The sequence below is a fragment of the Lissotriton helveticus genome, chromosome 11 (assembly GCF_964261635.1).
Source record: "Lissotriton helveticus chromosome 11, aLisHel1.1, whole genome shotgun sequence".
NCBI classification, from domain to species: Eukaryota; Metazoa; Chordata; class Amphibia; order Caudata; family Salamandridae; genus Lissotriton; species Lissotriton helveticus.
In genome coordinates, this window is record NC_136072.1 from 921,026,113 (window position 1) to 921,051,375 (window position 25,263).

Consider the following 25,263-nt stretch of genomic DNA (forward strand, 5'->3'; position numbering starts at 1 on the left):
TAGGCCAGGGCCATTCTGTGATACCTGCTAACAAGACACTGATGCACTGTAATCCCTGAACCATGGTCCATGACAAAGTGGATATAAAAGCACCAGGACAGAGACACTCAGCTACCCATAGAATGAGCCAGTGGCATTGTATCACCCAAACTAACTGGATGGTGTCATTCAGCGTCCCATGTCAAAAGACTGACATTCTGTGACCAAGTCAATGAGTAATGATATTCTGTGATCCGAGCCGCAGAGCACTGATATCCGTGTCTTCGATCACAGAGCAGTTGCATTCCATGATATTCGACAACGCAGCGGAATTCGTTGGCCCGAACACTGGCCTGTGGCATCCTATAATCATAGACAACAGAGCAGTGAGAGTACCTGAACAGTTTGGGGACACATCATATTGTGACCGTGGTAGTCTGGGCGTCCCAGGGTATAGGGCAGAGACAGTCATTGATATTATCTCTGGCAGTGAGAGACCGTGACACTGGGCAACAGGACAAGGGGACTCTGTTACAGCTTAAAAGTCGTTGGTTTTAGGATGATAGAACAGAGAGTCTGAGATGACTGGGGTGTGACATACTTAGATCGATCTCAAGGATGTGAGAAAAGGCTGACAGTTTATGTCCTAATGTTACAGGTGGCAGCAAACCTACCTTATGCTCCACTGTAGTGAGTCTGTGATATACTGACTGGAAGACAATGTCAATCTGTGGCCCTATGTTGAGGGTCAGTGACATCTGAATTTGTGCTGCAGGGCGGTAACAGTCTGGGACACTATGTTACTTGGTCAACAGAGTCTTACAGGACAGTCATCTGTATTCTGTCAATTCACTATCATATGTCTGTTCATATTTTTTTCAAATGACAATAAAAAAAAAAGTTTTAAGTTGACTGCTTGTGCAATGTGTATGTATTATGGGAGTTTGTCAACTCCGGTCAAAGGTATATTATATGTTTGGACTTCGCCCCTCTTTGGTTTCAGTTTATCATGTTCTGCGGGCATTGTGTGGGTCTGAAAGCCATTTGTCGTCATAGTTCTTGTGTGTTATGTTATAGCAGGGTTGTGAACAGTCTCACAGTATTGGTTATCTCAGGAATAAGTGATATACATTTAAACTATTCACTGTTTATTTTGATAATATTATGCATGTATGTGCATTTTGCAGTGAATCTATTTGTGTGCTATTCTGACACTTACCCCCAGATTCATCAAAGTCCCGTTTTGCGAGTCCTTAATAGCGATTTTTAAGGAATCGCTATTACAGACTCGCAATGCATGTAGAAATCGCAATATTTTTTGCGATTTCTACTGCTTCCTTATTTGCGATTCGGTAATTGCTAATCGCAAATAAGGAATGGCTTTCCCATTCATTCCTATGGGCCAAAAGTCCCATAGGAATGAATGGGGAGTCATTCCTTATTTGCGATTAGCAATTAGCGAATCGAAAATAAGGAAGCAAATTCAAGGGTGCCAGGGTGTCCAAAGGACACCCTGTAGCACGCCTGAAATGGTACACTGGTGTTGCGCACACACATGTCCAAAGGACATGTGTGTGTGTAACATACAACTTAGAAAAATGCACTGAAGTGCATTTTTCTAAGTTTTCGCTATTTACCACGTAGTTAGATTGCGAATTCGCAAATTTAAAATGGTTCATGAATTGCATTTAAGGAATCACAAATTGAGATTCCTTAAATGCAATTATTCGCAATTTAGCATTTTCTAAAATTGCGATTTTTGCATTTGGGATGATGAATCCCAAATGCAAAAATAGTGCTCGCAAAGGGCCAGATTCTAAGAATCTGGCCCTTTGCGAGCCGATTTCGGCTTGATGAATCTGGCTGTTAGCTTCAGATATGTATGTGCTGTTTGGACTAGCACCGGTCTCTGGCCTTTGTGTACACCGGATTGCTCGCCCCAAGCCGATGTCTCCTATGTCAACCGATTGTCTCAGACATCCCGTTGAATTGCCATTTCAACAGGATGACTCAGATCGGTGGGTGCTGTACATTACGGATGCCAGCGCTCCTGTACGTGTATGCTTTATCCATCAGCGTGGCTTTACAGGCAAATGAAAACCAATAAAGACAACAGGTCAAGAGACAGAATCATTCTTCTAAAAGTCACAAATCTTCCCATTTACAAACAGCCAGTGGTCACTGATGACGAGGTGGAAGGTCTGTTGATTGGTGAGGAAGACTGCTGCTGTGGAATCTGCACGGAGTGGCTGAGATCTATTTCTATTGATAATGGAAACTGAGCACTCTTTTTAGTTCTAATTCGATCTAATTAAATTATTCCTCTAGGCGTGCTGCTGAAGCATGCACACTGTGCCTAGCGACTAAACTATTTTATTTTCAAGTGTTTCCACCTGGCTTCTGCGCACTGTTACCTAACCTTTATCTGGTTAAAGTCACAATTAATACATGTATCATGATTCCATACTATATTCAATATTAAAAATCCACAATATATTTTCTTTGTCAATAAAACAATTATTTTGTTTTTTATTGTGTTACTATCACAACAATGTTTTACTTTTTTTGTTATATACAAATTACATTTACATCACAATCAAAAGATTTTTTCATGTAGAGCTGTCCAATGCATTTCAGGCCCCATAGGCCCTTCTTCAGGGGCTTGTTCTGTAAACAAAAATAATAAAACGTGTTATTTTTGGAGTAGTAGAATGATTTCATCACATCACTGCGCTCAACCTCTCTGTACAATGTACTGTCTTCCCTCAAAAGAATTTAAGTATCGCATAAGACTGTTTCTATGAACGTTAAGGTCGACCACACGAGGGCCCTGTCTTTCAGTATATCACTTTGGGCAGCTGCCCCTCATTCACTGAGATCTCGAACCGTTCCCACGCATCTCTAAAAGATAGTAACACCCGTCCAACAACATGAGCCAAAGATTACAGTAGACTCTATTGTTTTTAAAACAGGGCTTCCCTCTTAGAAGTCTCAGAATTTGTGGAGGAGCAGGCGAGAGGGAATAATTTATTTCTTTTCCCCAGTGTTTGAAGCCCTAAAATGTCTGTATTTCTGCGGCCTTCAATACATTTGGCAACAAAGCCAAGCTAATCCACGTGTCGGAGGTCGGGATTAAAGGCGTGTTGCTAAACCATCATGTCCAGTTGGTCACAATCTGTTGCTCTGCCACAATTTTCTCCCAAGTCTCACCCCCGGGCCTATTTTGATTGGCCAAATCTCCCCTATTTTTCAACCTCTACGCCTGTTCCTTTATGGAAATAATTTACTCATTTATTATAACATTTTTTAATTTGAAGAGGACACCCAGAGGAATGGTAGAGTGCTTTTTATGTGTCAGGATTCAGAAGAGAAGCGGCTTAGTGGCCGATTTGTAGAAAACCCCATACTTGTCCTAGTTTATGAAATTACCTTGAAAAACAGACAAAATACAAATGAATGTAATATAAGGAGTCCGGAAAGCATGGGCACAAGGTGGCAAAGACGGGAGACGTTCGGGAGCACAGGAGCTGTTCTGGAGACAGGACCCAAGAATGATTCAAACAGTGAACAATATATCGAGTCAGAAAATGATAGACCATAGCATCCCCAGATGCTTTCTGGCCTGAACATTTTGTCAATGGCCCATGGGTAAGCCCGTTTTCTAGTGCCGCCTTTAAAATCCTTTATTGGTATTGATGGAGTTCTAATCTCTTAAACCATATAGTAGAGAGTTTTGTGTACAGTGTGCACCCTCAATTGAATTATTTGAAGGTGATTAAAAATATGATGATCACAGTCAAGAGGGCACAGGGAAGAAAAATAATTGTGTAGGATTACCCAGTTTGCTCAGGTTAGCAAGCAGGGATTGAATATACTATCACAAAGAGATATATGAAAGGGCATTTCAATCTGATGTGAATCAGTAACCCCACAAGTGAGGACGCTTTGAGTGAGCCAAAAGACAATTCAGTGTGTAGCAGCTTTGTAGTTTATTGGACCACATGGCAATGAGACTTTCCTTTGTATAGCTCTTTCTGCAAATAGAAAGACTTCTGCTTCAAATTTAATCATTAAGGAAAATGAGACAATAAGAGCTTAAAGTGATCTACCAGAAATAGAATTAGGGCAAGTTATTAAAGAAAAAGTTTGACTAATACATGAAGGACTTTGCCAAGGTCTAGTCTTGTCAGTCTGCTATAGCCATAATAACAACAACCCAGAGAGTGGAGGGTTAAAGGGAACGTTTTAAGACCACTGCATGGACATATTCCCCAAGCACAATAGAGTAACAAACAAGATGTCCATGGGTCTGTTCGAGCTCGAAGATCAGGCTCGGTACTACTGGCACAACACAATGGACCAAGAAAAAAGGAAAAGAAAGAAAAAGAGACAAACCATTTTGTCTATGGAAATCCTTTTAAAAGGACAGAGTCCCATCACTCACCGTGGTGACATGCTTTATCTTCAGGGATCTTCCCATGATAGCAACTAGTGCAAACAAGGGCTACTACCCCCTCTCTATGAGGGAGGAGCCCATAGATGTTTTGAAAAGCAACGTCTCAAGGATTTGCTACAATCCAACAGATGTGAAGGACTAAAGATTCTGAGAGTGATGGCGCATTGCGAAAATTATATGAACGGTAATGTGCAGCTAAAATTGGTCAGCAATAGAAAACAACTTTATACCGCATCTATTGATCACCAAATTAAAAACAGTGCAAAAGCAGTTTGAAAAAATAACTGCGTCAGTCCAAAACAAGGTCTACATGTTTCAGCCTTCTAGATTAAATGTAATCTTGGCCTTCCTCAGGACCTAAGTGTGAATATGCTACTGTGTATCAAGAGTGAAAGAATATATAAAAGCAACAACTCAGCAGGTTGGATCAGTTACAACCTACCAACCGATGTAAGTTCTCTTGTCAAGTATGGTGCAATGATGACACCTAGAATGCACAAGGAAACAGCCTCGCCTTCCCTGGTTACAACTCAGGAAATGAGGCCCGCTCTGTCCGTCGGTACTTCAATCGGAATCTGATTCGCGCCAATTGAGGTACCGACGGACAGAGCGGGCCTCATTTCCTGAGTTGTAATCAGGAGAGGAAAGGCCGATTCCTTGACATGGGGTAAAAGTGTAGTCCTAATATATTAAATCTTATCAGAAATTGGAATTTCTCATGTAAGTTTAGGAATGTCTGACATATCTTATGTGCATCAAGGTGTGCGTCCCAGATGTTTCCTTATGAACACATAAGGTAAAAGGACGTCAATTCAGACATTATTTTAGCTATATGTCTGTATGTATGTGTTCCTAAGTTAACCATGACATGGTGAAAAGTAGACGTTTGACCCAGACGAATGTCAAATTAAGTGTTGCATCTATGTCATCAATCGAATGACTTGACGCTTTCACATTTCTTAAAAAAGAGAAGATCAGACGACATCTGCGTCAAATGGTAGGCATGACAATGATTCTGCATAAATCGGGAAAGATGGTGACTTCCATTGTTTAAGAGTGAGAAAATGATGACCTCCATTAGCCAAGATGGAGTCAGGAGCTACATAACAAGGAATCGGACCTTAGGGGCTTTACGTCAGAAAAGTGTTACCTTGGCAACACCTCTCTCAAAATCTATGGATACATCTTCTCATGTGACAACACGTGCCCAGATTCAGAAAAGATCATACCACTTATGTCTTTTACAGCGCCTCAAAATATGTCTTCCCTTTGTTCCTTCCTGTGTCTATACAGCTATTGAAAATGATCCATTTTGCAGTTACTGCCCCACTGAGAAGTTTGATGAAGAAAAGAACTCTGTTCAAGCTGTTCAGTGACTGCCAAGAAGCTTTCTAGGGGATTTGTGCCAAACTTTCAAATTCAGTAGTTCTGACAGACTTTGAAGTTGACCTCCACCAAAAGAAGGTAGTGGGTGAAAGTCTAGTGGGTCTAGACAATACCAACCCAGAGGAATACTGACCGGGAAGCCTCACGCTGCATTGTGGAGTATGCAAGCCATAGTCTCAGAAGCCTAAAACAGGCTTAATTGCAGGCGGAACAAAAAACCTTGGCCATCCAATATGCACTTGAGCATTTTTTTGGCAATCCAAAAGCCAAGATGCCCAATGGATCAAGAGCTGAGATCTTTGCCTCCAAGACTACAAGTTTAGTATCATTCATTGCCCTGGAAAGGATATGTGAAAACATATCTGTTACCGAGGGGCACCTCCAATATATCACTAGGCAAGCCTTCCCATATGTTTTTAAGAAAGAGGTAACTGCAAAAGAGTCAGGAGATGATCCAGCTCTAGAAAGCGCTTTCAAGTCTTCTAGAAATTCACATATGGAGAGACTTAGAATGCACATACAAGTTGTACAAGGTGTAGAAGAACAGTTGTTTGTCAGAGCTTTCATATATGTCCACAGAGAACTGACAGCACACCAAACTGGACTGAAACTGAAAGGACCTTGCTTAGTTATGCTTATGCCTCGCGCTCTGCAAACATCACAAAAAGCAGGAACAACCCCTAGATCAAATTAGGCAGTAGTATTAAAAGTTATTATCAACAACGTTCAAAACGGTTTCAGTTTCAAAACAATTATGAAAATTGTCAGATACTGGAAGTGTATCTGTAAAACAATGACTGTGCAGAAACATAATATATCCAAGAAGGAAAGAAACATGACCATGTACCATAATTTGACAAGATCTGCTTATACATAAATTAAATGGAGGACACATTCCGATCAATTGCTGAGAATTCAAAGAGAATCAACGAGTCAAACGTGCTCAGTGAACAAAGTGGATACAAAGTGCTAATGAAAAAAGTGATCACACATGAGAAGAACAATTACAATAGACGAATTCAATACAGTTCAATATGTCGAGCACTCAAAGGATAACGTTTATAAAAATATAAATGCTGTTCTACAGCGAGGTTTTACACATTTTTCTTTAGTCTGCATGGCTGTCGAACATGTTTCAACCTTAAGTAGATAAACAAATCATCAACAGGACCAAAAAGAATTTTGCTGAGCACAGGTAGTGGTCAATGTCACCAAATGGGTAAGCAGAAAACAGTAGTCGAAAAATAAATTCTAAAAGTACGTCATTTGAATTAAATGATTGAAAAAAGGTCATGTTGGTAATTAACACCTACAGTTCAATCAGATGGTTTAAAACCTAGAAAGAGAAAGAGAAAGATAGAAAGAATAAATCGCAGAGGTAAGAAGAATAGAGTGAATATAAGAGTGGGCACATGCAAGAAGGTTCATTCAGAGTGTATGTAGGGGAGGATAAAATTGATTAGCACCACTGAGTCAACATAGGTAGCGTACATGTAGGTAATTAATGTGCAGAGGGTTACTTACAGCTTCGTAGGAGGAGATGTATCAAGGATAAAGAGTTGGAGCTGGTAGAAGTTCAGTTAACACAAGTCAGAGGCACAAGTTGTGGTATGAAATTAGTCAAAATGATGTGGGGGACCTATGGATGCCCTAGGTGCCAGTGGAATACAGGAAGGCATTCAACGTGTGCTCAGTTGAAACACTATGACAGCCAGTTTGAAGCCTCAGACACCGAACTAAAAGAGGTGTAGGGCTAGAGATGCAGTCCATATTTGATAAGTAACCAGTAATTGTCCAGTAATAAAGGCATGGGTGAGACAGGTATATGAAAGAAGAAAGGGTTAACTGAGCCGAAATTATAACAGAAGCAACAGCTAATCCAGGGACACGGGGCACTCAATGCACTCCATGTGCGTGCAGAGATAGCGTCAGTCTGGAATCGGCTAAACAAAGCAACAATGTGTCCTCGCATATCGCGGTTTGTACGCAAGGATGTGGAAGCATAACTGTGTGGATGCACAACAGAAGGGCAGGAAAAGTCATCAGCCAAACAGTGGATAGAGAAGGACAAAGAGATGGTATAGTGTTGGAATAAGGACATCTATAAGGAGCAGGAGAAGCCCATATTGAGAAAGTCATTCATTGGGGAGCTATATGTTTGCCAAGCCCTCAGCATCAAGCTCCCCAACTGCTTCAAATGTCCCTGCTGAGTGACTTATTTGGGCCCAATACTACAGTACAGCATCTCCTGGTAGTAATGGAAGAGTTCTTCTAAGGTGCGGTCTGTACCCAGCACCTCAATGGATGTTGTCATTCCTGCACTCAAAGTATTTGCCACAACTGACATACATTGGCAAGTCAAGTCCAACAGTGGGCCAATGTTCAACAGGAAGGAATTCCAGAACTATATATAAAAGACACTGCTATACAGACCAATGATACTGTTAAGAGGTTCATTAATACTCTCATGAAAACTGCAGATAGACAAGACCGCTTGCTCATCGATATCTAAAATTCTCTGTCAGACTTTGTGAGATTACATGTACACACAACCCCATTGGTGGGTCACCAACCGAACTCCTCATCTGTAATATGAAGGAAAGACTTGACACACTACACAAAAAGAAAAACAATGAAATTGTGTGCCAACAAGCTACAAAGAGCTTGAGTATCCAATCTGCAACAGGGAGAAACAGTATTGGTAAGATTACATGGGACTCACAGACGACCTCAACATCTATCTTCAACAATATATAATGTAAACTTTTCTACCTATCATGAAGGACAGTATAAATTCTATTAAGGACAAAGGGGAAAGGACTATGAACAACTCTCTTCTATTTATTTAGCTCAGCAGCCCAACAAACGGTATTAAAATAGCAACCGAGCGAAGGACTACAACTCCCATGAGCCCAAGCATCAAGTCAAAGGTTAACCTTTTAAATGGCTCTGGAACCTCATAAGAACACCCCCAAGGAACAGCATTCCTCTTTCAAAAGCCCACTGGTAGTCTTGTTTCTGTTCGGCCCCTATTTCTGTTCAGCACCTAGGCAATAAAGAACTGCATAAAACATTCACCCCATTTAAGGTCTGAGACAATGTAATCTAAGATTAACATGTATATCAAACATGTCTATAAAAGCATTCAAATTTCCAACATCAAATTAGCAAGCTGGATGTTATACGTGTGCCAAACAAATCAACAAATACAGTACAAAGGTGGGAATGAAGACCTTGTCCCCCCTGGATAATTCCCACCTCTGTGTCCTTAATATAATTGTTATCTCAATTCACAATAGCTAGGAAATATTCCATTCTATGTCAGGACCAGAGGCACAGATTATTATTGTTTAAAGCATACTCACTACTAATGAAACCATTCCCATCACAGGCTTAAAGTAGAATTGTTTGAAGGTCGAACCCAACAACCAGTCAGCCACCTTCAAAATGTCTTCCAGAAATCCTCCTACCATGAAGGCTTTAGAGGCTATGTGGTGCAAACAAAATAGTCCACTAGGACTGAGAGGGTAAAATGTCCCTCTCTGAGAACCTAGCTGTCCAGACAGTAGCACTTTCTGAACCTATCTAGTGATACCTACGTACCTGCCTGCCAGATGTCCAGGATAGGAACTCCATGTGCCTTGGCCCCAGTGGAATGAGATTGCAGCCTTTCTGGAGACTGCTTCTTGGCCACTGCATAACCGATCTTAATGCAGAGCATGATCCAGTGGGAGGAGGTCTATTTAGGCACAGCTGTGCCTTTTTTATGCCAGCGAACCCCACAATGAGCTGATCATCCACCTAGTGTTCTTCGGTAGGATCGATGTAAAACCTAAGCACTAGTTTGGAATCCAGGCAACAAAACCTCTCCTCCTAATAGGGGTGAGGTGGAGCACAGTACGCCAGTAGGGTGCTGATTTGGTCGATGTAGGACAGCGAAACAACTTTTTGCAAAAAAGGATGCTTGCGTCCGCAGAAGATGGTGGGAAAACACAGAGCTTGAAGTTCACTCACTCGCCGCCTCAAAAAGATGGTGATGAGCAACATCATCTTAAGGGTGAGGAGCTGCAAAGACAGCTGTTAAGTGGCTCAAAGGGAGTGCACATCAAATATGTGAGGACCAAGTTAAGGTCCTACCATGGCATGAGAAAATGAATTGGAAGAAAAAAGTGCAGGCCTTTCACAAAGCGCACTACAACCGGTGAAGTAAACAAAGAGGGTTGGCACGGCAACTGTAAAAAATTCAGAAAGAGCCGAAAAGTATCCTTTAACTGTCCCAAAACAAAGCCTTGCAAGGCAAGAGACAAAACAAGCAGAGGTGATCAGCTGTCACTGTTCTATCTCTATTCATGAAGTTGGAGATTGCAAAAGCCTGGTGCAAACCCTGGCCTGTGGCTGCGACAGCCGGTCCTCCAGGAGAGGCAGCCTGATAGAAGGACAGATGCTCAAGCCAAGGAGCTCTGTATTGTATAATCGTGTGCCCAGTGTGTGGCTGCTAAGATGACATGGGCCCATCGGCCTTGGCCTTCCTCGAAACTTGGGGGAAAAGAGGTCGGTTGGAAGGCATACAGAGGTACCTCTGTGTCTCCCTGCCTTTGTGCCCGCTGTTGCCGCGCATCTCCTAGCAAGAGACACCTTGGAAATTTCAACGTGCAGAATGCTGTCATTTCGTGTTCTTGGCTATGTCGTATAGATCAAGACAAGGTTCTCCCCATTCCTGGAAGAGACCCAGCGCCACCTCAGGGTATAAGTGCCACTTGTGTTCCACTAGGCATCGTCACCTGAGTTCATCCATCATGGTATTTAAAGATTTGTTGGAGTAACACACAGTGGTGGTGTTGTCCATGAGCACCTGTACTAGCCTTCCCTTAATGGACAGAAGGAAGGATTTCAATGCCTAGAGGATGGCCCGGAGCTCTAGGGTATTATATGGACCTGGGCCTCCACTGAAGGCCAGAGACTCAGATTTCCACCTCTCCCTTGTGGCCACCCCAAGCCAGAAGAGAGGCATCAGTCATCACTGTCAGCTCTGGGTTTGGTAATGGGAGGGCTCTGCAGCTGACCCATTTGCAGTCCAATAGTCAACACTGCAGATCTTCCCTCTGAAATCTGGACATGGTCAGAGATGTCCCCTTCAAGTTGAGCCCACTGAGACTTCAGATCTCACATGTGCCAACAGGATGCAGGAAGTCATCAGTCCTAGGAGCCTCAAAGTCAATCTCATTGAGACCCTGGATAGAGGGTGAAAGACTATGATTGTAGCATTAATGTCCTGAACTATTTCTGGGGGGAAAGGCATGAAACAGAAACATGTCCAGAATGGCTCAAATGAAGGGGAGTGTCTGAGAAGGAGCCAGGTGTGACTTTGGCACATTGATCGTGAACCGCAAAGATGACAGGAAGTTTGCTGTAGTACAGAGGAGTTTGATGATTGACTGAGGTGAGCTCGCCTTCAACAGCCAGTCGCCAACGTTGGGGAAGACAGAGACATCCGATCTCCAAAGGTGTGCTGTGACCACCGCCATCACCTTCTCGAACACCCAAGAAGCACTGGTGAGACGAAAGGGGAGCACAGCGAATTGAAAATGCTCTTTCCCACCACAAACCACAGATAGCATTGATGGAGGATGGTTATTTGGAAATAGGCGTGCTGCATGTACAACGCCACACGCAGAACTGAAAGCAGACAAGACTTGGGCCAGAGTGAGCATCTTGTATTTTCCTCCCAGGAGAAGGCATTGAGAGGACACCATTCTAAAATAGGACGACGGCCTTAGTCCTTCTTTGACACCAGAAAGTAGCGGGAATAACAGCAGCAACCTACATCTTTGTGCAGGCACACTTTTGATAGCCCCTTTGGGCAAAAGGTCTTGCATTTCCTGCCATAAAACAATCATCTGTATCAGGTTTTTACCCCCCCCCTAGTCTTTGGGTGTAACTCATTTGACTGTGTCAATAATTCTGTAAGCATTGTCACCCAAGACCTCATGTTGTCCTCCAGCTTTTCACCCCTGCACGTCTTTTTCATGTGACAACCCTCAGCATTCACACATTCAGCCATGTCTCTCAACCAATTATCAACCGTTGGGTATCTAGGGGATAACCACCCTAGCACCAGCCATCGCCACCAAATCAACTCTGCGTCAGGGGTTTATAAAATGTAACTGGACCCATGTCTGAGCCCAACTGTTAGGCCCCCAGTCCAAACCAGGATAGCACCATAAATCTCCACCACAGGGGGTGGGTCCCCAAGCCAACTCTGCCCCCGCATCAGCTAGCAGTGCCCTGTTTTAACTAGGTCAAATCTCCCATTCACTTGGGCACGATGATCACCTCTTTGCCAGAGGTGCGCAACATGCAAATGGGCCAATGCCAAGGACCCACTGTCAGGCCCTTATGCCAATTTTTATATGTGTGCGTGGGGGCCTCGATTATGACCCGAGACCCCTCGCACCAGCCTACAACCACCACCCTCACTCCAGGCAGCGCCCAGGCTAGACGAGCCCAGTCAACAGGGCCGCCGCCTCCTTCATCTCCCAAGGTGCGCGGGAGCTCCAGAGACCATCCAGGGCCCAAGAAGGCAGAACGCAGCTGACCAGTGCACTCGCAAGGCTGCCCAGCGCCAGGCCCGGAAGCCGCCCCCCCAACCTCGGCTCACCTCATCTTTGGGGCCAACCTCACAGTCCATACAACCAGCAGCACAGCCTCAAGGCCCGGGGGCGGACCTAGCCCAGTATGGCCTCCTCTCAGTGGTCTGCACCCCTTCAGCATATGTCTGTAAAGCAGGTCCTCCGGCACACTGGTGTGCAGTCCGCAAAAGGCACATGCGATGGCCCGCAGAGATCACGCGGGGCCCTGCCGAATGTCACACCCAGCTGTCATAAAACTCCAGGCACCAGCGTCCCCTCTGGATCTCCTGTGTCCTAGGGCACCGGTGCTCGGAGCGGCCTGAACCAACCAAAGCTCACCAGTCGACAGGCTGCAAGCCTTCCAGCAGACCAGCAGCTTCTCAACACAGGCCACGGGACAGCGGGCCTCACCCATCGGCTACCTCCACCGCCGTTTTTGCTGCCAGTTTTGGGAGTGGGGGCCAACCAGGGGAACACGCGTCTCTATGCTGTCGTGACAACTGCTTATGGTACAGGATTATGCAGGATCATTAAGCCGGTTGGAAGGAGCTCTGGGGAAACACATCTAGGCAGTCATCTGCCTGGCCACGCCCCCAAAACTGTCCAATGATATTGTCTGCAAACCCCGCCAAGAATCTTTGGCTCCTGCCTCCAACTGGGTGGCTGTGCTCCATGAAGGGCATGGTATCGAAGTTTGGAAGGTGGGCTGCTGGAGTGGGGGAACGGCACACTGAGTAGCTCACTGACCTTGGCTATGGGGGCAGAGGGTCCAGGGCCTTAGCAGCAAAACTGTTAGGTACCCATATGAGACCAAAATGGCTGCTGGCATAGGGTTCCTCTGCAGAAGCCACGTAAGGAACAGTAGGGCTGATGCGGCTGGTGAGGCAGGCAGATAAGCTCAAGGAGCGTACTGTTGTCCTGCTCTCTTTGAACCGCTCCAAATCAGAATCTTCCTTGTCCCCATACAGTCAAGTCCAGTTTAAGGGCATGTCCATGAGGGACGACTGGACATTGCCTGAAAAAAACAGTTGATTGCAGCCAGATATGGCTGTGAATGGCGACGCTAGTACCAATGGCTCGCTTGATGGAGCTGGTGGTGTCCAAGTTACAACAAATTGTGAACTTGGACACATCACAGCCATCCTGTATGACTTGGGTGAAGGCAGGTGGACATCTTTCGAGACATCTAGGAGGACGTCAGCCACTGGATCCCAAAGAGTGCGGAAATAGCCGCCGAGCAGGAAGCAGGCATTCACTGACCCGAGGGCTAAGCTGGTGTATGAAAATACACTGTTCCCAAAGGTCTCCACTCATTTGGACTCCCTGTCAGGGGAAGTAGACAGCTACTCAGAAAGGCATTCAGTTTTGTCCGAATTGTAAACACCTGAATCACCAATCTATCAGGCGAGGGGAGCTGTGACAAAAATGTAGGGTCGCCCAGGCAGGGAGGTGGTGTCTTGCAATTTTGTAATTGATGATGGGGGCTAGAGCAAAGTTTGGCCTAGGCACATTACGGAGTATCTGTAAGTGCCTCACCTAATAGGAGGAGGGGGATCAGTAGATGTTTGCTCCAGCTGAAGCACTTCCACCAAGACCTCAAAGATAGGAAGCTGGAGGTCAAGAACTTCGGCTGCCCTAAGCATGACCATTGCGTAAGACGCACTCTTCTCGCTGGCAGGACCTAGGCTTCCCGACTAAGGAGAAGTATCAAGACCACTGGTGCCTTGAAGGTCATCATGCCAATTTTTTTACTGGTATGGTTGCACTATGTAATCTCATGCATAATAATCGTTATCCAAATCTGCACCACATAAGGAATACAACGTACATGTTCATCCTTGTAGATGCAGTAAATCAAGCTGAGGAGGTTGCATTTTGGCCAAAAATGAATGTGGCCTTGGTCGGGGTCGTAGCAGCACCGCCTCTGAGTCAGAGAGCACAATGGGCACTGGAGAGGGAGTTAGTTCGGAATCCATTGAGGTTTAGTGGTGGTGTCAGAGGGTCCAACTGCCGAGGCTGTGCCCGTCAGATGAATCCCAGATAGAGGATATCTTGGCGCCTTATGGCGCACCAGAGGAGCCTGTAAGTTCTGAAGAGTCGGAACATGGACTGGCAGAACTCTTCGAATTGCCTTGGTGTCACAGACAGCCCTGGAACCTCTGTCTGTCCCTGGACTAGTTATGGATGGGCACCGAGACTGAGAGGCATGGCGACGTTCTCGTACCTTCTCAGGAGAATGTGAATGGTGCTAAGGGGCAAAATCTCGCTTGGACATTTTATGTTTACTGTTTGACTTACCCCATTACTTGGAGTGTGATGACCATCAACCTTGGGAACGACTCTTGCGACTTCTGGACTAAAAACAGAACTGGCCATTAAACTTGGACTACTCTAGTTAAGGACTCTTTTGGTGCTTGACAACAGAGCTTTGTCTTACAGATGTGTTTAGCCTTCAAGTTCATAGGCGCGCAGTTGCTTCAGGCACCACAGGCAACTCTGATGAGGAGTGTGAGCCTTATGGTGCCACCAATCAGCGTGCATAGGTATCGCTGGTACAAGTTTCTGGATCAAGTCTGACACCTTAAAATATTCAAAAGGTGCTGAATCGGCGATTGGAAGTCTCTATCAGAAAGCACATTAATTGCGAGGGAGTAAATTCTGATTCGCGTTTGTGGATAATGAAGCCCAGTGCCTACAATAGTGAAATGGGTCATAGATAGCTTCCGGAGAAGAATTCAGCAAGAGAATATCACCTGGGTGTGACCGCTCAGCCCTCCACAGGGCTTGGTCGCCTAACTCACTGCTGCCGCTCCTGCCTGCCTTTGCCGCCTCCTGCCTGCAGATTCCTTCGCTCGCTGCCCGCTGCTCCTGGGAATTTCCCGCTGCTCCTGGGAATTTCCCGCTGCTCCTGGGAATTTCCCGCTGCCTGCTGCTTCTTGGAATTTCCCGCCGCTGCCTCCCTGCGGCCCCGCCCCCCCCCTGTGATTCCATTCGCCGCCCCGCTCCCGCCACCCAGCTGCTCCTCCCTCCCGGCTCCTTACTTATGACGCCCCCAGAGCGACCGCGCAGCGGACGCACGCAGCGGGAGCGCCGATTGAGCGCCGAAGGTGCGCCAAAGGTAAGCCCGTCTGCGCCCGTCCGCGCCTGGACCGCGCCCAGCGCCAGGACCCCTGGCCCTCCCCGCCGAGGCAAGACGACCCGACTGACCTACGCCGCCGCCACTCTCAACGCACTCAATGCCGGCCGGACCCACGCCTGCTGCCGAGCCACCCCGAGACGCACCCACGGACCCTTCACCTGCTGCACCTGCAAGTTTACCTGCCTCCGAACCTGCCCTGCACCCGCCAAGACAAACACCAGCAGCAACCACCTCAAGTGCATCCTGATCAACACCCGCTCCGTTCACAGACACGCCCTGGAACTCTGGAACCTCCTCGACGCTACATCACCGGACGTCGCCTTCCTCACGGAAACCTGGATGAACGCCTCCTCTGCACCCGCCATCGCCATCCCGGACGGGTACAAGATCATCAGGAGGGACCGCATCAACCAGACCGGAGGTGGCATCGCCATCGTCCACAGGAACACCATCCGCATCACGACCAACGCCAACGACTCCTTCGCCGCAGCCGAACATCTCCACTTCCAGATTCACACCGACCCTAAGACGACCCTCAGAGGCACCCTCGTCTACAGACCCCCGGGACCACGCACACAATTCAGCGAAGACATCACAGACTTCATCAGCCCGCACGCCCTCCCCTCCACCGACTACATCCTCCTCGGGGACCTCAACTTCCACCTGGAGAACAACAAGGACCGCAACACCACCGCCCTGCTGAAAAACCTCGCCAACCTCGGACTCAAGCAACTGGTCAACACCCCCACCCACTACGCCGGCCACACGCTTGATCCCGTCTTCTCTTCCAGCAAGTACATCACCTTCAGCCACGCCACCGGACTCCACTGGACCGACCACAGCTGCGTCCACTTCAGCTTCAAAAGATCCACGACCCACCACCACCCGCAACAGGTACCTCACAGGAATTGGAGCAAGATCACCGCAGATCAGCTCACCACCTCCCTCAGCCAGAGCCCACCCGCCAACACAACGGACCCCAACGAAGCAGCCCGCAACTTCACACAGTGGCTGACCGCCTGCGCCGACGACCTCGCGCCACTAAAGAACCCTCCCAGCAGACCCAGAAGCAAGAAGGCATCCTGGTTCACCAACGACCTCAAGGACTCCAAGAAGACCTGCCGCACCCTCGAGAAAGCCTGGCTCCTCGACCGGACCACCGACAACATGACCGCCCTCAAACACGCTACCCGCAAGCACCACCAGCTCATCCGCACCACCAAGAAGAAATCCCTGAAGGAACGACTGGACAACAACGCCCACGACAGCAAAGAGCTCTTCACTATCGTCAAGGAGTTCACCAACCCCAGCACCGGCACCAACGACATCACTCCGTCACAAGACCTCTGCGACTCCCTCGCCTCGTTCTTCCACCGCAAGATCGCCGACATCCACAACAGCTTCGGCGCCCCACCCACGCACCCAACCGTCGAACCAACGCCCCCCACCGCCACCCTTCGCACCTGGACCACGGTGACCACCGAAGACACAGCCCGCACGATAAACACCATCCACTCCGGATCACCGACCGACCCCTGCCCACACCATGTCTTCAACAAGGCCGACTCCACCATCGCACCCCAACTCCGGAACATCATCAACACCTCCTTCAACACCGCCACCTTGCCGGAGAGCTGGAAGCACGCCGAGATCAGCGCCCTCCTGAAGAAACCTACAGCGGACCCCACCGATCTCAAAAACTTCCGCCCCATCTCGCTCCTCCCTTTTCCTGCTAAAGTCATCGAGAAGATCGTCAACAGACAGCTGACCGCCTTCCTCGAGACGAACGGACCCCTCGACCCCTCGCAGTCCGGCTTCAGAGCCAACCACAGCACCGAGACCGCCCTCATCGCAGCCACCGACGACATCCGGACCCTGCTCGACAAGGGGGAAACAGTGGCCCTCATCCTCCTGGACCTCTCCGCTGCGTTCGACACGGTCTGCCACCGCACCCTAGTCCAGCGCCTCAGCAACATCGGTATCGAAGAGAAGGCACTGGAGTGGATCATCTCGTTCCTCGCCGGAAGAACACAAAGAGTCCGCCTCCCCCCGTTTCGCTCCGAGGCCACCGAAGTCATCTGCGGCGTCCCGCAAGGATCTTCACTCAGCCCCACCCTCTTCAACATCTACATGAAACCTCTCGCAGCCATCGCACGCCAGCACAACCTCAACATCATCTCTTATGCCGACGACACCCAGCTGATCCTCTCCCTCACCAGAGACCCCGACACCGCCAGAACCTGCCTACACGAAGGGATGAAAGACGTCGCCGAGTGGATGAAGGACAGCCGCCTGAAACTGAACTCGGACAAGACGGAAGTCCTCATCCTGGGATCTTCGCCCTCCGCCTGGGACGACTCCTGGTGGCCCCCAGCCCTGGGCACCGCACCCAAGCCAACCGACCACGCACGCAACCTGGGCTTCATCCTGGACCCCTCCCTCTCGATGACCAAACAAGTCAACGCCGTCTCCTCATCGTGCTTCAACACCCTGCGTATGCTTCGCAAGATCTTCCGCTGGATCCCGACCGAGACCAGGAAGACTGTCACCCAGGCACTCGTCACCAGCCGACTGGACTACGGAAACGCCCTCTACGCCGGAACCACAGCCAAGCTACAGAAAAGACTCAAGCGCATCCAGAACGCCTCCGCCCAACTCATCCTGGATGTCCCCCGACGCAGCCTCATCTCCAGCCACCTGAGGAACCTGCACTGGCTCCCCGTCGACAAGAGGATCACGTTCCGGCTCCTCACCCACGCACACAAGTCTCTCCATGACCTGGGCCCCAAGTACCTCAACGACAGCCTGACCTTCTACACGCCCACCCGCCAGCTACGGTCCACCAGCCTCGCCCTCGCAGCCGTACCACGCATCCGAAGAGCCACGGCCGGAGGAAGATCCTTCTCTTACCTGGCTGCCAAGACTTGGAACTCCCTCCCCATCCACCTTTGGCTGACCCAGGACCATCTCGCCTTCAGGAAACAACTCAAGACCTGGCTGTTCGAGCAGTAGCATACCCCTCCCCCCAAGCGCCTTGAGACCCTCCCGGGTGAGTAGTGCGCTATACAAATGGCATGATTGACCTAAGTAAATTATCAGAGGAATGTTCCTCGACTGCAACAACTCTCCAACGGGACTCACTAACTTGGTGAAGCACTACAGGCCGCAGGGGAGTCCAAACCTGCCTTGAACTCTGACACAAGGCCATTCCACATGAACTGCAGGAACATAAAATGTTGAACAGTCTGTGATCCAGGTCCAATCTCACCAATTGGTGACCCGCCAGTAGGAAATGGAAACCCTCCATCCATCTTGAAATGGTGATAAAATAACCACTGATTTAACTCTTTTAGGTTTATCTTAGGGTGTAGGTCTTTCTCCTTTTTGACTAAGAAAAGGTTGCCCAAAAACACCAGCAGGTGTAAAAATGAAGGCACAAAAGCCCCTTTTTCCACAGCAGAATTTTTATCCTAGTTAATTAGAAGGCTGTCTGCTGCTGAAAGAAAGAGTGGGTATAGTCTTCTGAGCTGTACTCTAGTTCCATGGCACTTTATCCAATACCAGAAAGAATTGGCAGAACCCACATGTCCACCCTCCCCATTACCTCCCTCCACAGACGAAGAAATAAACCTACACAACCCTCCACTTGGTTGGGAAGAAATGATATTCCTTACCGGAGATACCACTCAGGGCTTTGACTGGCCAGAGGTTTCCCCTTCCCCCCATGCCCTCTGCTCAGTTCAGGAAGAAACTACCAAACTTCTTCTAGTCTAGATACTAGAATTGACGGTTGCTGTAATATTATTGGAAGCAGGGGTATAGGGATGGACAGAAGAGTGCCGTCTGACTTTGAAAGCCCTTCCAAAAACATGTTTTCTGAACACCTTTTTCATAGATTGCTGGGCTTCATCCTGTGACAAGTAACTTATCAGAAACTTCCCTAGCTGTTTTATAAATGGGTATCCAATGAGGCCCTACTGGCCACTGGGTGACATGGCCAACTCTCCCAGGTTGGGGTTGATTTTAATTAGTACACATTCCCCATAGCACAGAAAGTTCAATAAATATCCAATCTCATAGTTGTCCAAAGTATGCAGTTTTTTCTCTTTATGCAATCTTGACAGATGCAAAATGTATTGAAGTAGTCAGAGCCAACACGTGTTTCGTAATAATAAAGAATTCATCACTGACGCCCTCAGGGCTACAAACAAAGAAGATATACCAAAATATCACAAATTCAACCCATCGTCATGGTAACCCAACTTCATATTACCCATGTGAGAATAATTATTCTCAGCATCAGTACACTGGGTGCAAAAACCAACCTACCAGAATCAGATGCGCAACCCCAAAGTCAGAATAAGATTTTTATGCAGATCTGTAGAAAGATCAGGCATGCCACGGTGTAATTAAAACATTCACTAAAAGAATCAGGTATTTTTGTGATAGCAATCTGAAAGATATCAGATTCTTACAAAACATGCCCATGTCTAGAGTAGAAGAGCTGTAACTAGCTAAGTGAAAACATTCATCACTTAAGTTCATGTGTCCAGCCACAGTCTCTCCTATTCGTAGTGATTAAAAACATCACAAAGCACTTCACTGATTTTGTGCCCTTGACGGTATATCCAATTCATGTCTTAAATGGACACCCGTCATTTACAGTAAATGAAAAAACATCAAGAAACCTATCAATGCCCACATCTAAAACAAACGTCCGAATTCACATAGCATTCAGCTATAATTAGCGCCCTGCACAGAGTATTCAGTACATCTTACATGGACATTGTTTGCCAAGTATGTCTAAAATTAACAAACCTTGTAATCCAACTCACATAATACGCAGCTATATTATTGCCTTACTCAGCGTGTCCAGTAGATCCTACACGCACACCTGTTCGCAAAGTACATCTCAAACTGATAAGCAGCGTATTCCAGTCTTACCATGTGTATTAGGTAGCAAAAGGAGAGTACACCCCTGCATCACTTCGTGGCAGTGTTTGTGTGCAGTTCCATCTTTGTCTCTACTGTATTTTATATCCTTACCGCGGGTCATGTGAAATCATTAAGACAGCGTAATAGTAATAACCTGGTGTGTGCATCGCTCCTTACTACAATCCTAGAGGCCATCTTTAAATATGTTAGTATTCACATATATGTGCCACCACTATATCACAAAAATGAACACCTGTACAGTTATGTCTATTAGCCAACCCATATGTCAATTCTAGTCACTAATGCAGGCACTGTTAGTCCTTCGTAAATTTTGCAGCCATCTTGACATGGACACTAAATCTGTGACTCAACATTGCACCTTGCTCCATGTCAATTATTATAGACATAATGCTCCCTAATCTGAGAGGTATTCCTTCCATATTATCCAAGCATTATACAGAGTATCATTGTTTAAATCTATATGCAGATTACTGTCATTCTAAGTTGCAATGTTAGCCCTTGTCACTGGACCAATATTCACAACAACAACCTACTTTGCTTACGATAAAGCTATCAGTATTCCAAACGTTTTATTCTGAGACCAATGCAAAAGTATTTTGCAATCACAAACTGATGCACACACTTGCTTCCATATCACGTCATGATAATCATCACCTCATCTTCAGCCATGACACAGGAGAAAAAGTCACCTATCTCCAAGTGTGACAAACGTACCACATGACACCTTGGTATTGTAATTTTTTATTTATTTTCTTTCCCTTGGTCATCTTAAGTGTATATTTTGTGTTTTTTTCTACTTTTTGTGTGTTTTAGTGAGTTTTGTACTGTTTTTCTCTATTACTTGCTTTCTACATTTTTTTTACTTCCTTTCTTCTTTTTTTATATTTTCAAATTGTTCTTTTCTGCCCCAGCATCATGGCAGAGACCTGTGCAAAAAAGCCGGCAAAGCAGAGCTGCCTTCCTTGCAGAAGGCGGTGCCCAGAAGGGGTGCAGCCCCGGGACTTGTTTTCCAAGGTGGAGGTGGCAACACTGTTTTTTTTGTGCAGTGCGACCTCCTCTCCACTCTGGCAGCAGGCAACAGGCCTGGGTCAGGGTACGGGCTCCGGGAGCGCCGGCAGCAGTGGGCGAGGCTGTGCCGGTCAGTGTATCGCTACTCTGGGGTCTAGCGCACCCAAAATCAGCTGACGCACCGGCTGTCCAACATCCTGGACCAAGAACAGGACCCGCTGGACCTGCTAGAAATTGAGGTCACAGGGCTTGGTGAGTAGCTAATTATTATTGTGTGTTCTACATTATTTTCCAAAATAGCAAGCATGCTGCTCATATGGAGGTAAGTTACATAACATTTACAAATCTTATATTATGGGCCTAATTGTACTTGTTTGCAATTTTGCACTCGCTTCGGGTGATTATGTAAGAAGAAAACAAGTTACTTACCTGTAACTTTGGTTCCCCAGTATTGGTAACTTTCATAGATTCCCATGCTTTGTATCATTCCCCGTCGTCGGAATGGGAGCCTCGGTAAATACAAAATACCATAGCAGTAAGCACAAAGTGAAAAAATAGGCCTAGGCCTCATCTCATTTTGTAGCTTATCCACCTCTTTTTGTAAAAGAGACCAAATTCTTGCAATAGCCAATCAGAGCAGCCTCACCCCATAGAACCTTCCTGAGAGAGCCTCAGAGCCTCAGATTTTCGTAGCCGTTGTGAACAGCAACATCATTGAACAATAAGGCTGAGCTTTCCCAGGGGAGGAGGGTGGGCGCATGGGAATCTATGAAAGTTACAAATACTGGGGAACCAAAGTTACAGGTAAGTAACTTGTTTTCTTGCCCCAGTATTGGAACTTTCATAGATACCCATGCTTTGTATCAGAATAGCTATCAGTAAAGAGAAAGCATATTTTGTCATTTGTATATCTGTAAATGTCATACATACTCATGATAAGAAAAAACAGATACACATCGGCATCACAAAGCAGAACAACCACAAGTAATACAAAATATGCAATACAGGAAGACGGGATAGAAAGGAAAGCTCACCGGCTTATTGAAAAAGGTTCCTCAAGACCGCTTGGCCCACTGCCGCATCCTCTTTCACAGAAGAATCCAAGCAGTAGTGGCGAGTGAAGGTGTGGACACTGCTCCATGTCGCCGCTCTACATATGTCCTTGATTGGCACACCAGAGAATAGAGCCACCGATGAAGCCATTGACCTCGTAGAATGAGCACGAACTGCTCGCTGAAGCGGCTTGCCCGCTTCTCGATGGCAAAACTGGATTGCACTTGATATCCAGCAGGAAATGCAGGGTTTAGAAATTGGATAACCCTTTCGCGGAGCACTGTATGAAACAAAAAGTTGGGAAGACTTCCTGAACAGTTTCGTCCGCTCCAAGTAGAATTTGAGACATCGATGAATGTCCAAAGAATGTAACGCCCTCTCTGCTGGCGTGGAGGGCCGCGGGAAGAAGGACTTTAAGATCACCGGCTCATTCAGATGAAATTCTGAGGGGACCTTTGGAATAAATTTAGGATTGGTCCGCAGGATGAGAACATCATTCTTGAATTGTAGAAAGGGATCCTCAATTGTGAATGCCTGGAGCTCACTAACTCTTCTAGCCGATGTCAGTGCCAAGAGAAGAGCCAGTTTCCATGATACAAACTTCATATCCGCCCTGTGAATAGGCTCAAACGGAGCCTTCATCAGATGTGACAGGACCAAATTAAGATGCCAGGCTGGTGGTGGAGGCCGGACTGGAGGAAAAACCCTGAACAAGCTCTTCAGGAACTGTTTAACAATCCTCGCAGACCAAAGGGAAGGACCTGATGATGATCGTCTAAATCTAGAAATGGACGCCAGATGGACCTTCACAGAAGAATGAGCCAATCCAGATTTTGCAAGAGAAAGGATGTAAGGCAAGAGTTGGTGCGGTGCAGAAGTATACGGATGTAGACCTTGCCTCTGACACCAAAGGCAGAACCTCTTCCACTTTGCCCGATAGGTTTTATTCGTACTAGGCGCTCGGGCCTGGGCTAAAATGTCTCTACATTCACCTGGAAGAGTCAAACCCTGGAACTCTCTGAACTCAGGAGCCACGCTGTCAATTGGAGTGACTTCAGATCTGGATGCAGAACCTGCCCGTGAGCCATTGTTAATAGTGATGGAACAGGCCGCAGGAGAATTGGTTGATCCTGAGAGAGAAGAAGTTGTTCTGTGTACCAAAACTACCTGGGCCATGCTGGTGCAATCAAAATCATTCTGCACGGCTCTGCCTTGAGCTTGCGGATCAATCTCGGGATCAGCTGAATTGGTGGAAAGACGTAAACAAATGCGCCGTACCAGGCTATCAAAAGCGCATTCCTCAAGGATCTCTGATGGTGATCCCCGCTTGCGTAGCACTGGCATTTGGCGTTCTGAGGAGTCGCAAACGGATCGATGGTTGGGGTCCCCCAACGTGAAAACAGTTCCTCCAGAATGGTCTGATCCAATTCCCATTCGTGGCTGATCGTCTTTTGGCGACTCAAAGCGTCCGCTGTGGCATTGTGTGTGCCCACAAGATGTTCCGCTGAAAGAGTGATATTGTGTCGGATCACCCAATTCCAAAGTCTCTGTGCTTCCTTCGAAAGGGTGGAGGATCTCGTCCCGGCTTGCTTGTTTATGTAGTGCATGGCCGTGGTGTTGTCTGTACGAACCAGCACGGAACGGTTGCGGATCCTTGGAAGGAAAGCCTGTAAGGCTAGACGGATGGCCATAAGTTCCAGCAGATTGATGTGGAACTTGCCTTGGATTGTGCTCCAATGACCACTGACTTTCAGTTCTTGGAGGACCGCTCCCGACCCCTCCATGGAAGCGTCTGTTGTCAACACCATGGGAGATGGTGGAAGTTGGAATTGCAAACCTCCTGAAAGATTCTCCTTTAGCAACCACCAGCTGCTTGCTTTTCGCATTCCCGGTGTGATCACGATCTTGTCGTCGAAGGAGCCTGTCACCTGATGCCATTGTTTGTCCAGCTGTTCCTGCAGTGGACGCATCCGAAGCCTGCAGTGCGGTATCAAAGGTATGCAGGATGATATTGACCTGAGAAGCGATTTGTATTGACGGACTGACAGAGACTTCCTTGTGTGCAGGAGGCGAGCTGAGAGAATCAGTTTGGTCTGGCGCTCTTCCGAAGGGAAAGCCATGCAGCAATCCGTGTCCAGGATAGCACCCAAAAACTTCGCTGTCTTGGAGGGGCGCAAAATCGATTTCTCCTTGTTGAGCCGAAGGCCCAGCTGCTCGAACAGTCGACTGCAGCTCGTGACTGCCCTGGACGCTTCTTGGAAAGAAGGAGCCTTTACCAGCCAATCGTCCAGATATGGGAAGACTTCGAAAGACTGCTTCCTGAGAAAAGCTGCCACAGGAGCCAGTACCTTTGTAAAGATCCTCGGTGCGGACCGGAGACCAAAAGGTAGTACTCGGAATTGAAAATGGCTCTTGCCTACTGTGAATCGAAGATATTGCCTGTGAGCTGGATGAATGGGCACATGGAAATATGCATCCTCCAAATCTAGGGTTGCCATGTAGTCCCCTGGATTGAGAAGACGGAGAATGTCCTGAAGGGTGACCATCCTGAAAGACAACTTGATGAGATAAGTGTTTAGCTCCCGTAGATCTAAAATCGGACGCCACTTTTCCTTCGTTTTGCGAACCAGGAAGAACCTGGAATAGAACCCTCTCCC

The 25,263-nt window shown here is 47.1% G+C and overlaps 1 protein-coding gene across 8 annotated transcripts in view; it reads right to left on the bottom strand.

Moving 5' to 3' along the window:
* Positions 1 to 2,481: 2,481 nt before the first annotated feature.
* Positions 2,482 to 25,263, bottom strand: part of LOC144792272 (uncharacterized) — a 328,885-nt gene continuing 306,103 nt past the window's right edge. For all 8 annotated transcript variants that reach the window (XR_013602526.1, XM_078667198.1, XM_078667196.1 and 5 more), the window contains one exon: positions 2,482 to 2,646. Coding sequence is in view for 7 of the 8 variants with exons in the window: in XM_078667198.1 (XP_078523324.1) it covers positions 2,576 to 2,646 (71 nt within the window). In the remaining variant the exon portion in view is untranslated. The remainder of the gene's footprint in view (positions 2,647 to 25,263) is intronic.